Source organism: Hemiscyllium ocellatum, chromosome 8, assembly GCF_020745735.1.
Source record: "Hemiscyllium ocellatum isolate sHemOce1 chromosome 8, sHemOce1.pat.X.cur, whole genome shotgun sequence".
NCBI classification, from domain to species: domain Eukaryota; kingdom Metazoa; phylum Chordata; class Chondrichthyes; order Orectolobiformes; family Hemiscylliidae; genus Hemiscyllium; species Hemiscyllium ocellatum.
The window spans coordinates 45,123,699-45,138,827 of NC_083408.1; the positions used below are offsets into that span (position 1 = coordinate 45,123,699).

At 41.5% G+C, this 15,129-nt stretch overlaps 1 protein-coding gene across 1 annotated transcript in view; it reads left to right on the top strand.

The window, feature by feature from the left end:
- gpr176 (G protein-coupled receptor 176) overlaps positions 1–10,162 on the top strand; it is a 46,746-nt gene extending 36,584 nt beyond the window's left edge. The window contains exon 3 of the mRNA XM_060828954.1: positions 9,052–10,162. Within this exon, the coding sequence (XP_060684937.1) occupies positions 9,052–10,162 (1,111 nt within the window). The remainder of the gene's footprint in view (positions 1–9,051) is intronic.
- Positions 10,163–15,129: the final 4,967 nt, after the last annotated feature.

Sequence of the window (15,129 nt, forward strand, 5' to 3'; positions counted from 1 at the left end):
CAAGCTAACTTGCTCATAGTGTCCACGGATGTGCAAGCTGTGTGGATTAGCCATGGAAAATACAGGATGGGGAGGGGGGGAATGCTGTTCAAAGGGTCGATGTGGACTCGCTGAGCTGAATGGTCTGCTTTCACCCCATAGGGATTCTATCATAGTAAAATGAAATCTGACTGTATAACAATTCCAAAGCAACAAGCTGATAATTTGCATTAGTGAGTAATTAATAAAAATGGCCATCAAAGAAAGTGCCAGGCAGCAGATCTAACTAATTAAATACCTTTTTTCCCACATCCTTTAAGAAGCAAAACTAGAGAGAGAAGCCCCAAGTCCTGATCACCAGGGAAGGGATTCCGAACCTATGCTGTGCTAAGGAGGTTCACAGTGATCTGTGGCTTCTGCTGGCGCACACACTATGAGCTGAGGGCATTCGTACAAAAATGAGACTTCAAATGGGTTATCTTTCCAACTGATTTTTCTCCTGTCCCAGCTTGTTTTGTGAATAAGCTCTTGAGGAAGAGAGGTTTATCAATCTATCCTTCTGCAGTATTAGTCCAGGAGGATGACCACAGCAACAGCGTAATCCATGATAGGATGCAACATGCTTGTTTTTATCATTTGAACAAAGACACAAGTGAAAGATGTCTGTTTTTAAATGATTGGTCTACAGATTCTGGCTAGTTCACACTGACAGACCATTATGGTACAGTGGCAGTGTCACCATCACTGAGCGAGTGTACTAGTCCCAGAGGTGCTACATACCAGGTTGATTGAAAGCATTCTTTTTGACTCAAGAACATGATGTGCTTGAGTTTCCTTTGCTTCTCCACAGGGACAATCTTGAGAACAGTGATGGGAACCACATGACAAAATAACTAGCAATTTATAATTGAAGTGTAATTGAGGACACAGTACAGAGGTTCATCCCAAAGCAAAAAAAAATTACCCAAGGTGGGGGAGGAAGTGGTTAGACAGCCATGGCTGACAAAGGAAGTCAGGAAATGTATCAAAGAAAGTGAGAGAGCCTATAATGTGGCCAAGAGTATGGGAATTCAGAAGATTGGGAAGAACACAAAAATAAGCAGAGGATAACAAAGAGAGAAATGAGCAATGAGAGGATCAAATATGAAGGTAAACTAGCCAGTAATATTAGAAATGATAGTAAAAGTTTATTTTAATACATAAGAAACAAACAAGAGGCAAAAGTAGGAATTGGGCTGCTCCAAATTGATGCAAAAAGGCTAGTGATGGAAGATAAGGAAATAGCTGAAGAACTTAATAAGTACTTTGTGTCAGTCTTCACAGTGGAAGGCATGAGTAATATATCAACAATAAATGAGAGTCAGGGGCAGAGTTGAGTATGGTAGCCATTACAAAAGAGAAAGTGCGAGAAAAGCTAAAAGATCTAAAAATTGATAAACTTCCAGGCCCTGATGGGCTACATCCTAGAGTTCTGAGGGAGGTGGCTGAGGAAATAGCGAAGGTGGTGGTTATAATCTTTCAAAAATCACTGGAGTCAGGGAAAGTCCCAGATGATTGGAAAATCGCTGTTGTAACCCCCTTGTTCAAGAAAGGATGAAGACAAAAGATGGAAAATTATAGACCCATTAGCCTAACCTCGGCTATCGGTAAAATTCTAGAATCCACCGTTAAGGATGAGATTTCTAAATTCTTCTAGTGCAGGGTCAGATTAGAACAAGTCAGCATTGATTTAGTAAGGGGAGGTCCTGCCTGACAAACCTGTTAGAATTCTTTGAAGAGGTAACAAGTAGGTTAGACCAGGGAAACCCAGTGGATGTTATCTATCTAGACTTCCAAAAGGCCTTTGATAAGGTGCCTCAAGGGAGGCTGCTGAGTAAGGTGAGGTTCCATGGTGTTTGAGGTAAGTTACTGGCATAGATTGAGGTTTGGCTGTCTGACAAAAGGCAGAGAGTTGGGATAAAAGGTTTTTTATGGAACGGCAGCTGGTGACAAATGGTGTCCCGCAGGGTTTGGTGTTGGGGCCGCAGCTGTTCACTTTATATATTAATGATCGGGATGAAGGGACTGGGGGCATTCTGGCAAAGTTCGCCAATGATACAAAATTAGGTGGACAAGCAGGTAGTAGTGAGGAGATGGGGAGGCTGCAGAAAGATTTAGACCGTTTAGGAGAGTGGTTGATGAAATTCAATGCGAGCAAATGCGAGGTCTTGCACTTTGGAAGAAAGAATACAGGCATGGACTAAACAGTGGGAAAATTCATAAAGCCAAAGTACAAAGGGATCTGGGAGTACTAGTCCAGGATTCTCTAAAGGTTGACTTGCAGGTTGAGTCCGTGATTAAGAAAGCAAATGTCATGTCATTTATCTCAAGAGGGTTGGAATATAAAAGCAGCGATGTACTTCTGAGACTTTATTAGGCCCCATTTAGAATACCGTGTCCAGTTTTTGGACCCCAAACCTCAGGAAGGTCATACTGGCACTGGAGCATGTCCAGTGGAGATTCACACGGATGATCCCTGGAATGGTAGGCCTAACCTACGATGAATGGCTGAGGATCCTGGGATTGTAATCATTAGAGTTTAGAAGGTTAAGAGGAGATCTGATAGAAACTTACAAGATAATATATGGCTTGGAAAGGGTGGATGCTGGGAATTTGTTTCCATTAAGCGGGGAGACTAGGACAGGTGGGCACAGCCTTAGAGTTAGAGGGAGTCAATGTAGAATGGAAATGAGGACACATTTCTTCAGTCAGTGAGTGGTGGGCCTATGGAATTCATTGCCATGGTGCACAGCGGAGGCCGGGACATTAAATGTCTTCAAGGCAGAGATTGATAAATTCTTGATCTCGCAAGGAGCTAAGGGCTACGGCGTGAGTGTGAGTACAGAGTCATAGAGTTATAGAGATGTACAGAACAGAAACAGACCCTTCAGTAATTGAAATGCCCATCAGCCACAATTAAATAGCGGAGTGGACTTGATGGGCTGAATGAGGAGTACTTCCACTCTATGGTCTTTTGTTGAAAGGTAGCTGGAAATTCCTATAGCTGCAGTTGTACATTTCAAAGATGCATTGGTTCATGGCCAGTCTATGAATAATCATATCAATGCACTTTGCCAGAAGGTGAGGAAATATTGATAATGCAGCCACAGCAATGTAATTCTCCCATCAGCGATGACACAAGGGGCCAAAGCTAGCTCCATTTCTTTCCACAGCAGCTCATGGATGCACAGTGATACTTGTGGAAAAGTTGGTGGTGTAATAATTTGTCTGGAGAAATAAAAATGACAGATGCACTCCTTTAAATCATGTGGGCTAATTGTCATCAAATTGCTCCTTCCATGTTTATCCTCTCAAATAAATCTACAATGACAGTTCAGGTTATTTTGTTGCTCATCATAGAATAGTTATAACATAGAAGAAGGCCATTTAAACCATTATGTCTGTAGTGGTTCTCTGCAACGTCAACTCACACTGTTCCTTTGCTGGGTCAATATCATGAAATTCTATCCCTCAGGGCATTATGGTTCAGTGTACAGCAGGTGGACTGAAACAGTTCAAGAAGGAAGCTCACCACCATTTTTTCAAGGGTACCTAACGATGGGCAATAAATGCTGACCAGCCAGCGATGCCCATGCCCCACGAGTGAAAAAAATCAAAAAAATCTAGGGCTTACTTGGTGGCTAGTTCTTTTGAATGTGAGCAGGAAAATCATTTTTGCAAAGTGGTGATAGCAGGTTGCTGGACCAAATAGAACATGGAACAGTACAGCCCCTTTTGCCCTGGATGTTGTGCCAACCTTTTATTCTACACTAAGATCAAACTAACCTACATACCCGACATTGTACTATCACCCATGTGCCTATCCAAGAGTCGCTTAAATGTCCTTAATGTGTCTGACTCTGCTGACAGTGCATTCCACGCACCCACCATTCTCTCAATAAAGAACGTTCCTCTGACATCTCCCCAAACCTTCCTCCAATCACCTTAAAATTATGCCACCTCGTGATAACTGGTTTCAGTCTGCCTACAAACACTGCGCAGGCTGAACCTTCAACTCTTTTTTTGTTGAGTTTGATAGAATCATTCAGCCTACTGAGTTTGCACTGACAAAAAAAAACTATTCTAAATCTACACCAGTGCCACATTCCAACATAGCCTTGAATGTTATGACATTTCAAGTCCTCATTCAAGTGCTTGTCAAATACTTTGAGGTTTCCTCCCTCAACTATCCTCCCAGACACTATTCCAGATTCCCTCTGGCTGCAAAACCTTTTCCTTAAATCTCCTGTAAATCTCCTGCCCTTCACCCTAAAACTCTTTCCCCTACCCCTCAACATTATTGATCCTTCAACAAAGAGGAACAGCTGTTTACCATCCACCATACGCATCATAATCTTGTACATCTCAATCAAGTGCTCTCTCAGCCTCCTCATCTCTGACTGGAGTTCAGACAAGTGAGGGGGATGTCATAGAGATTTATAACTTTCTAACAGGACTAGACAGGGTAGATGCAGGGAGGCTGTCCCTGATAGTGGCTGCGTCCAGAACAAGGGGACACGGTCTGTGGATTTGGGGTGGACCATTTAGGAAGGAAATGAGGAGACATTTACTCATCTAAAGAATGGTGAGCCTGTGGAATTCACTACCACAACAAGTAGTTGACACCAAAATATTGAATGTATTCAAGAGACAGCTAGATACAGCACTTGCGTCGAGTAGAATCAAAGTTTATGAGGTGAAAGCAGGGTTAGGCTATTGGGTTAGACAATCAGCCATGATCGTGATGAATGGTGGACCAGGCACAAAGGGCCAAATGGCCTCCTCCTGCTCCTATCTTCCATGTTTCTGTGTTTCTAATGAAACCAATCCATAAGACCACAAAAAAGGAGCAGAGATTAGGTCATTCAGCCCATCAGGTCTGCTCTGCTATTCAGTCAAGGCTGATAGGTTTTTCAACCACATTTTCCCTCTTTCTTCCCATAACCTTTGATACCCTTGACAATCAAGAACTTATTTATCTCTGTTTTAAATATACTCAATGACCTGGCCTCCACAGCCTTCTGTAGCAATGAATTCCACAGATACACCACTCTTCAGATAAAGAAGATTCTCCTTATCTCTGTTCTAAAAGGTATTCCCTTTACTCTAAGGCTGTGCCTTCAGGGCCCTGTCTCTCCTGCCAATGGAAGCATCTTTCCAAGGTCCACTATGTTCAGGCCATTCAGTATTCTGCATGTTTCATTCAGATCCCCCTCATCTTTCTAAACTCCATTGGGTATAGTCTCAGAATCCTCAATCATTCCTCATATGTTAAGCCATTCATTCCTGGGATCATTCTTGTGAACCACCTCTGGACTGGCTCCAGAGCCAAAACATCCTTCCTGAAGTATGGGGCCCAAAATTGCTCACAATACTCTAAATGTGGTCTGACCAGAGCCTTATAAGGCATCAGAAGTACATCCTTGCTTTTGTATTCTAGTCCTGTCAAGATGAATGACAACATTTTATTTGCCTTCCTAACTACTGCTCAACCTCCAAGTTTACCTGAAGAGAATCCTGAACTAGGACTTCCAAGTTCCTTTGCACTTCAGATTTACAAATTTTTTTCTCCATTTAGAAAATAGTCCATGCCTCTGTTCTTCTTATCAAAGTGCATGACATCACACATTTCATCTAACGTTTCTTTGCCCACTCTCCTAACCTGTCTAAATCTTTCTCCAGCATCCCTGCCTCCTCAATACTACATGCCCCCCCCTCACCTATCTTTGTGCCATCTGCAAACTTAGCTTATCCAGCCTCTTCTCAAGCTAAATTGCTCCAACCGAGGCTACTTCTTGGTGAATCTCCTCTGTACTCCCTCCAGTGGAATCACATCCTTCCTCGAGTGTGGTGACCAGAACTGCACACACTACTCCAGCTGTGGCCAAACCAAAGTCCTGTGCAGATCCAACATAACCTCCCTGCTCTTATAATGTATGCCATGACTGTTAAAGGCAAGCGTCAAAAAGTGTGGTGCTGGAAAAGCACAGCAGGTCAGGCAGCATCTGAGGAGCAGGAGCGTCGACATTTTGGGCATAAGACCTTCATCAGGATAAAGGCAAGTGTCCCATATGCCAATTGAAGTACCCTATTAATCTGGCCTGCTGCCTTCAGGGATTTGTGGTGAAACACGCCAAGATTCTTCGGTTCCTTTGAGCCTCCTAGTGTCCTGGACAGTTACTCTCTGTGAGGCCTAGTGAGCTTTGTCTCCCCATTTTACCAACTGTACCTCGCTAACTATCCCTCCACCTCTATGGCATCCCTCTTGTCTGATTCAAGCTCCATTTTACTCACCACATCCTTGGTACAGCTTGCTATTGCTAGATTATCCTGGAATGGACTGGCATCCCTGTTTCCAGCAATACATTTAAAACACCATCGTGCACCTCTCAGATAAGCATTTCAGTCCGGAGCTGTCCTAAACCGTTTTAGACATTGGTCACTGATATGGCCGAGAAGGGGAAATTGGCACCTTGCTTTGCAGGCAAGGACCTGGATCTCCTGCTGAATGGACAGAGGTGGGACATTCTGTTCTCTCAGGATCAGCAGAGGAGGCTACAACACCAGACCATGCAAGCCCAGTCCAACGTTACCACCTGGGCCAGTGCAGTCTCAGCTGTCTGAAGGGATGCCCTGCAATGTCAAAAGAAGATCAACGACATTGCCCACTCTGCCAGTGTGAGTGCCACTATCTTCTCTCCAATACCTCACACTCACTCACTCTGTCTCTGCTATATATCCACATGCTCAACTACTCGTTTTCTGCATCTCTCTCTCACCCATCCAAAGCCCTGGCACCACTAACCCTGCATACCTTTCACACTGCCTATTCTCCAACTGCACCAGGTGTAACAGCTATGCCACCCACTTTCTTCTCCCTTCATATTTGTCTCTCTTTTGTTCCAGGAGGAAAGCAGCTTCAATAGAGCAGATAGAATCAATGTGGGTATTGGCCTTTCTCACAGTTGTTTCCTTAGCCTTCATGTGGAACAGGCTCTAACTCTATCTACCCCAAGTGGCTGATATCAGAGTCTGCCCTTGAGTTACTATGCCTGGACCCCATGACGGAAGGCTATTTACCTTAATTTGACTGAGGACTGCTGCCAGCCATGACAAGCTTCCCAACACTGACAATTATGTTTGTGCCAATTGTCAGTTAGTTGTGTGAGCCCTGGTATTTGGATGAGGAGAAGTGCTATGAGCATCCTAAGGGGTTCATTGTGAGTGAGTGCTAACAGAGCAAGGGAACTGCTTGCAAATGCAGCATGGACCAGTTCATGAGCTGGGTAAGTGACCTTGCTGCACCATTACAATGATAGTTGCCAGTGCAGCCTGAGGTGCATAATTGAAGTGCAGAAGATTCAGAAATGTGCCATAGTGGTCTTAGAGGCTGGTAAATGATGGATTCTGATGTCTGTGATCCGTACCCATGGAGGGTGTCCTGATAATCTGTTGTGTGATGACCAACATGGAAGATTCTCACAGCCAGCAGGAAGATGAAGTGATGAGCTACCCACTCTGACTTTCATATGTTCATCTAGTTTGCTCGTGGTGGTTGTTAAGATAGGAAGCAGTGTATTAATGAGTGTGCAATAAACGAAAACACAAAAGGTTGGGGTTCTGAACAAGAGTCATATCAGACTTGTAACATTAAACTGTTTTTCTCTTTATAGATACTGTCAGAGTTTCTTTATTTTCTTATTTGAGATTTCCAGCATTCGCAGTATTTTGTTTTTATGTGCAGTGAATAAGACTGTTAACAAACAATCTTGCTTTTGATAGTCACCTTGCTGCTGCCTAGAATCTCAGCTTGATGCCTGAAACTAGTTAAAAATAGCAGCGAGTTGTTCCTAAAGTTGATTCAGGCTGAATTTCTTGCGTGAATTCTTATCATAGCCCACTATGCTCAGGCCCCTATAAAATTCTATACTGACTTTGGTAAGAGCACTGCTCTGGGTCACAGGAAGGTTATCAGACCATCAGTGAATAGATTAAGAGGAGAAATGACTAAACTTGTCATCTCAAGGGCCTTTAGGGAAGGGCAATGAATGCTGACCTTGCAAATGATGCTCAGAGTCCATGAATGAATATAAAATGCTTGCATTATAGTTAGCTTACGGTGAATGGATTGAGTGTTTTTTTCAGGCGACATTTTGTGAGGAGGTTTTGAGATATTTGGAGCTTTTATTCTTTGCTGGTTAGGTAACATTGAGCAACCTTGCAAGTCAAAGATCCACTTCTTTGTATAGAGTGCGTGAGAAATGTGGAATTCTTTACTAGAATTCGTAATTACACTCTCTACCAATGATTTCAAATCTGTGAGTGATAGGTTTTTGATACATAAAGGCATAATAGGTTATGGATCCAAGACAGCTGGGTGCAGTTAGCCAACAGAGCAGTGAACAACTATAAACTCACTGCATAGAGAAACAGGTTTTAGAGGAGTTGAATGTTCAATTCTTGTCACTATGTTTCTGTGCAAAGATAAAATTCAACTTTCTACCAATTGACTCAAAGACCAAGTTATGTATTTTCACACAGGACACTGTTTGTTTGGATTTTATTTTTAATTTTGAAAGTGATCAATTTTATCAGACGAAAATCTAGAGCAGAAGCTAAATTGTACTGGAGAACACTTACTGGGACTTCTTTGATTGGCTAAATCATTTGTCAAAGGTAAGGGCTTTGATTCTGCCAAAAATAAACCTGGCAGGTGTGATTCAGAGGACCAGCTAGAGAGTGAATTTCATGCCATGAATCAGCCAATTAGAATAATTATAACAAAAGGTGTAGGATGACTGAGCTCAGAGGAACAGTTGTCAAGTCGGCAGCCCAGTATAATAGCTAATAAATTATCAAGCTGGTCAATAGTGCAGTGGAAAATCATGATGTTGGATCTGTAAGTTTTATAATTACAAGTGATGCTAAAGGTGTTTGAAATATAGCAGGACTTTTACTGCATTTCGATATAATTTGAATGAAAGTGATGGAGAAATTTATGCATTCATTGATTGTCTTTTGTTTCAATTATAGGTATTACTCTGTCTTGTATCCTTTAGAAAGGAAGATCTCGGAGACAAAATCCCGGGATTTGGTGATCTACATCTGGATTCATGCCATTTTGGCAAGCATTCCAGTTTTTGCAGTGACCAATGTCTCAGACATCTATGCCATGTCTACATGCAGTAGTTCATGGAGCTATTCCTTTGGGCACTTGGCTTATGTAATTGTGTATAACATCACTACAGTGATCCTGCCCATTGCTGTGGTGTTCTTGTTTATGATTCTGATCCGGAGAGCTCTCAGTGCCAGCCAGAAGAAGAAAGTAATCATTGCTGCATTACGAACTCCGCAAAACACAATTTCTATTCCGTACGTTTCCCAGCGGGAAGCTGAACTGCATGCCATGCTTCTCTCGATGGTGCTGATCTTCATTGTTTGCAGTGTTCCTTATGTGGTTTTTGTGATTTATCGAACCATTCTGAACATCGCTGACATCTCTGTCTTTTTGATGCTGACCGCAGTCTGGCTGCCGAAGGTCTCCCTGCTGACTAACCCGTTACTCTTTCTGACGGTGAACAAATCTGTTCGGAAATGTTTAGTAGGCACTGTGGTTCAGCTCCATCGCAGGTACAGTAGACGCAACATTGTCAACTCTGGTGGCCTCACGGACGCTACTCTTGAACCTGGCGTCCGTTCAGGTAGTCAGTTGCTGGAAATGTTCCACATTGGACAGCGGCAGATCTTCAAACCCTCTGAGGAGGATGACGAAAACGAGATTAAGTCACTTGGGTCGGCAGACTGCCGGCAGAAAGACATAGCCACCTCTGTTGAACAGACTGTAGTGGAAAAATTTACTGCACACACCAGTGACTCCCCTACAGCAGCTGGAGCGGCAGCTGCACCACCTCTAGATTCAGATGTAATCTCCGACAAGTATGCATTGCAGTTCGGCTTTGGCCCATTCGAGCTGCCCCCGCAATGGCTTTCGGAGACACGGAACAGCAAGAAAAGACTGTTGCCTCCCTTGGGCAACACACCTGAGGAACTGATTCAAACGGCTGAAAAGCCACCAAAGTTCAGAACCGAATGGAAAATAAGTCGAAATAACAAAGTTAGCATTTTTCCGAAAGTGGACACTTAGTCCTTCGAATAAATCCAGCTGGCGTTCTGGAAACTCACTGCCCTGGAACACCACAGCACAGAGTGTCATTGTAATGTGTTGTGTGTCAAACAAATTATATATAAAGAAAAGAACGAGCTTCATACCAGATATTTCTTTCGATGGAAAGCAACATTCTTGAGCATTCTTATTAGAAGGATTTGTCTCTAAAGTTGTTCAACTTCAGCTGAAGAATTCTCTTCACCACCTTCAAAATTGTGCATATGTTTCATATTTTGATATGAAAGAATAAGTGGATAGTACTTTGGTTTAAACTGTAACACTTCAAAAGTGAATGAACTACCAAGTGTTTGAAAAATATTTATTTTCATACACAATTTATAGAGGATTGCTTAACCTTTTTTTTAAACTGGTGTTTCGTTTGTTGTGACAATGTGGGAGAATCAGCAATTTTTTTGGATTCTCTGGAATATTTGAACGTGCATCTTATTTGAGCTCCTTCCTGCGAACCATCATCACATCATCATTAACATGCCCGTAATGACACAGAGACTCAATTTGTAATCATTTAAAGTAGAATTTAAAAGTTCATGTGAGGGCAGTATTTGTGGTTCTCTTACCATTCAAAGCTTTGCAGCAGTTTTTAAAATTTGTCTCCTGAATGTGGGTATCAATGGCATTTATTACCCATTTCCCTGCAAAAACGGTGGAGGCCATTCTTCTTGAGTGGGTTGTTGCAAGCTAGTGACACCAGAGGACAGTTCAGAATCAATGGCACGGGTGTAGGGATGGAGTCACACATAGGTCTGAGTAGGATGGAAGTTTTCCTGCTCAAAGACATTACCGAGCCTATTAGGATTGTTGTGACAATCCAACAGCTTCGGGGTCACTTTTATTGAGGCAGCTGTTTTATTTCTAGCTTTATTTGTGACTGAACTCAAATTTTCAAATTGCCAGGCTGATATTTGAACTCACACGAGTTGCATTATTACTCCAGGCTCTGGAGTACTAGTCCAGTAGCATAACCAACACAGTACTTTACCCAGTTATAGGGTCATCGGAAAAGCACAGGAAAGTCCATTCATCCGAAGAAGCCCATGTTCGCTGTTTACAGAGTAATCCAATCTGGTCAGTATCATTCCCTTGCACTGTCCACACAGCCATGCAAATATATTTTCTTCAAGTTCCTGCCAACTTTTTTTATCCCCAAATTGTAGTTTTTTTGATGCATTGCAAAGCCATCACTTTTCTATTTTGAGGCACCATTTCTGACAGACCAACTTGACCATAAATTTATCTGTAAAGTGACATGTCTGTCTGGTATGTGACCTCTAACGTAACCAAAAGAGAGTGCAGATTGAACTGTATTGAGCAGCTGAATTATTTCAATCATTTTTCAATACTATTAGTATTACAGTGTTATGTTTTATGAAAGAAACTTCAGTTTTTCATTAATCTAGTTACTGTATTGCATCTTTGGTATAAAAATTTCCACAATGTCATTGTCATGATGTTATGTGGTCAGTATTTTTATGATAAAATAATGTGAAACAAATAGTTGTGCTCTACATTTCAAGTTGTTAATAGTTTCTAATGTAAAAATATTTTTATCCTTTTTTTATTGGCCTGAAACAGTTGACTGGCAGAGATTTTAGCCAGCTTTTAAGCAGCATGAATGTGTTTATTACCTTCTGTGTATTTGCAATTCGCATTACTGGAACAGCCACGTATAACTCCATGTCCTTGCCATAAACCTCATGGATGTGGTATTAAAAGAAGTTGTTGTCCTGATGTTGTATCTTTGCAAGTCACACTTTGAAGATGAATCAATGTATATTGCTTTACGTTAAAACCATTGTATAGTTTGATTTTTAGAGTGATATCAGATTTGTGGGCATAATATTGTGTCACTTCCTTTGATAACATATCTATTTTTATATAAACATACATTTAAATGAGTACACTTCACATATTATAAAACACATACCTTATTGTTATTGGAAACATTCAACTCTTCTGGAGAATTTCCCAGATCTCCCTAGGAGTGCAACATCGCTGAATTCGTGTAAGGGAAAGGTGAAACATTTGGGGATGTGCCAAAGCACAACTTTAAATTGACTGACAATCGACTGTTCTGTAAGAAATTTTTATTAACTTTAATGCAGTGCCATTCTCTGTGTTCCAGATTATTCTTCAAATATTCCTTACGTGACAGTTCAGTACAACACATTGGATTTAATATAAGCATTCATGGCAAGAGCATCCCACCTTTGTTCGATTTATTTAATATCGTGTGCTTAGGTAGAACTATGTTCATTTCTGTTTGAAAATGTAGATCTGTCTAAAGAGATTTCTGTTTATGCTGTTGCAATGTGCTTTTGTTTGATTCTTATTCAATATGCAGTAAGTGACAAGCAATTCAAAGATCAGTATTACCAAAAACAATTTCAAGTATCTGAAGCCAAGGCAAATATTAATGTGAGTTTATAGGAGATAAAAGTTTTCTTTCAAAATGGAACCCTTTCAAACAAATTAGTTGATTGTGACTATTACAGCAACACTAGGGAGGTGAGGGAATAGGGGTCTTTCTTGTTTCCATTAATGGTGCTTCTATAAATGCAAATTGTCAGCACTTTCACTTCTTCCAGGACCGGTCTCTTTAATTGGGAACCGTTGTTCTTGGGTAAATTGTCAGGAAGATTTTTCCAAGTGTGGCACATCTTCTAGAATGGTGAAATGGCACTGGAAATAAATTACAAGGCAGGAAGAAAGAAGAATTCCAAAGGCACAAAGTGGAGGAGGTGATTTTAAGGGAGAGAACTTGGACTCTGATCCATCATAAAACAAAGCATTTCATGACAAGAATCATAGAATCCCTACAGTATGGAAACAGGCCCTTCAGCCCAACAAGTCCACATTGACCCTCCAAAGAGTAACCCATCTCCGTACACTATATTTACCCCTGACTAATGCAGCTAACTTACACGCCTCTGAATACTATGGGCAATTTAGCATGGCCAATTCATCTAACTTGCACATCCTCGGGCTGTGGGAGGAAACCCACACAGACACAGGGACAATGGGCAAACTCCACACAGACAATTGCCTGAGGCTGGAATTGAACCTGACTCCCTGGTGTTATGTGGTAGCAATGCTAACCATTGAGCCACTGTGCCACCCTTCAGTACCAACTCTGTTGGGCCTCAAACCTGAAACCTTTGAATCCTTTCAAACCACTAGAAGTCCAACTGTGGATGCTGGAGATCTGAAACAAAAACAGAAATTGGTGGAGAAACTAGGGAGGTGGGCAGAAAGCAGAGTTGACCTCTTGAGTCCAGTGACTCTTCATCAGAATTTGTGGCAAGTTGTCAAGTTTAAGTTCACGTCTGATAAGATTCATGTTTAAATTCCTGTTCACGTTCATATCTGTGCATGTTTTAAAGAAGTTTCATTTATTAGTAAGTCACTGGAGTTTGTTTTTGCTAGAGAAAACATTGATTATGTTTAGTTGCCATTGGAAAGGATTAGATTGATGGGCAAGATTCTTTTCGGAAATTTTTCATTGCAACTCTGTAAAGTGAGTTAACGTCCTTAATCCGCACACTATGTTTCAGACATACCTACCCAGTACATGACTAATTAATGGAGTGAGCTGGCAAGGAGGGGAAGTTAGCACAAGCTGTGTGTCCCTTGCATGATTGCTGCAGCCCCTAATACCTTATCATGGAGCTTTCAGACAGTCCAGGAATGGTCCTGCAATTATCAGTCATTCCTAGTTCGTTTGAAAATGGCTTGGAGTTGGGCTGGTATGGTGAACCAGAACATAGCCCAGTCATGTTAAACTCCATGCCTGCCCAATGGCAGTCTGCATCCCAGAACTAACTCAAATATCTGCCCCAATGTTACACACGAGTCTGTCTTGAGAGACCACTGAGCATCCTGGATATACAGGGTAAAATTTCTTTTTATCAAGCTTGTATCAACAGATTTGTTGTCTCATTCGATCTGCCCTGATAGAAGGGCCCACTGAGTCTTGAACTTTGCTCCAAGGCAGATCTTGAATGTAGTCAGCTCTGCCAACCACAGAAATGGATTCTAAATGCCCATAGGTATGACTAATGTTGGGGCAGGTTGATTAGACTGAAAAGATTTGCCTAAGTCTCCAGACTATCACAATAGTGCATTCTGTTTTGACAACTGGAGGAAATTTTATTCCATTGATGTCTTTATAAGAACTTATAATAGGCTGTTCTTTTTGTTATTTTGTTTCATTAGAAATCATTCAATGTAGAAACATGCCATTCAGCCCATCAAATCCACACCTACCCTCTGAAGAGCATCCCACCCAAACTGATCCCACGACTCTATCACGGTAACCTTGCATTTTCCATGGTTAACACCTAACTTACACATCCCTAGATCCTACAGGGCAATTTAGGCACAGACAATCCATGTAACCTGCATATCTTTATAAAAATCACATTTTTATAACATTGCATGAACAGCTAGAATTGTTGATTTTTTTTAACTCTTGAGCAGTTCCATATGCTATTTTTACATTGTCTTGTTATATGGTATTTACTGGGTGGATAGGTACAGAGGGCCATACGGACTTAGCATGGAGCTATAAAGGGCGTGAATTGGCTTCGAGTTGAAATGGAAGACATGGGTAAGAATATTTGACCTTACCTTTCAAAATGTTCCCACAGGTTACAGAGTAATTGGTCAGGATTTTATGAAAGTTTTGTGGGCTAGAAGATACTGATCCTCACAATGGGGTGAGGTCAGTTTGGGATTACAGGTGGCTCTTCTGTAACCTGTAGGTTGCATTCTTGTGCAACTATGCGTTATAGAAAAATCGCGCATTAGAAACAGCGCTTAAAGTGTTGGCAATGTAATTGCATTACAACCAACATGTCTTAAAAGTTCACGTTTTAGGAAGTGTCCCCAATCCGTCAATTGCATCACAGTGATTTTGCGCTATAGTA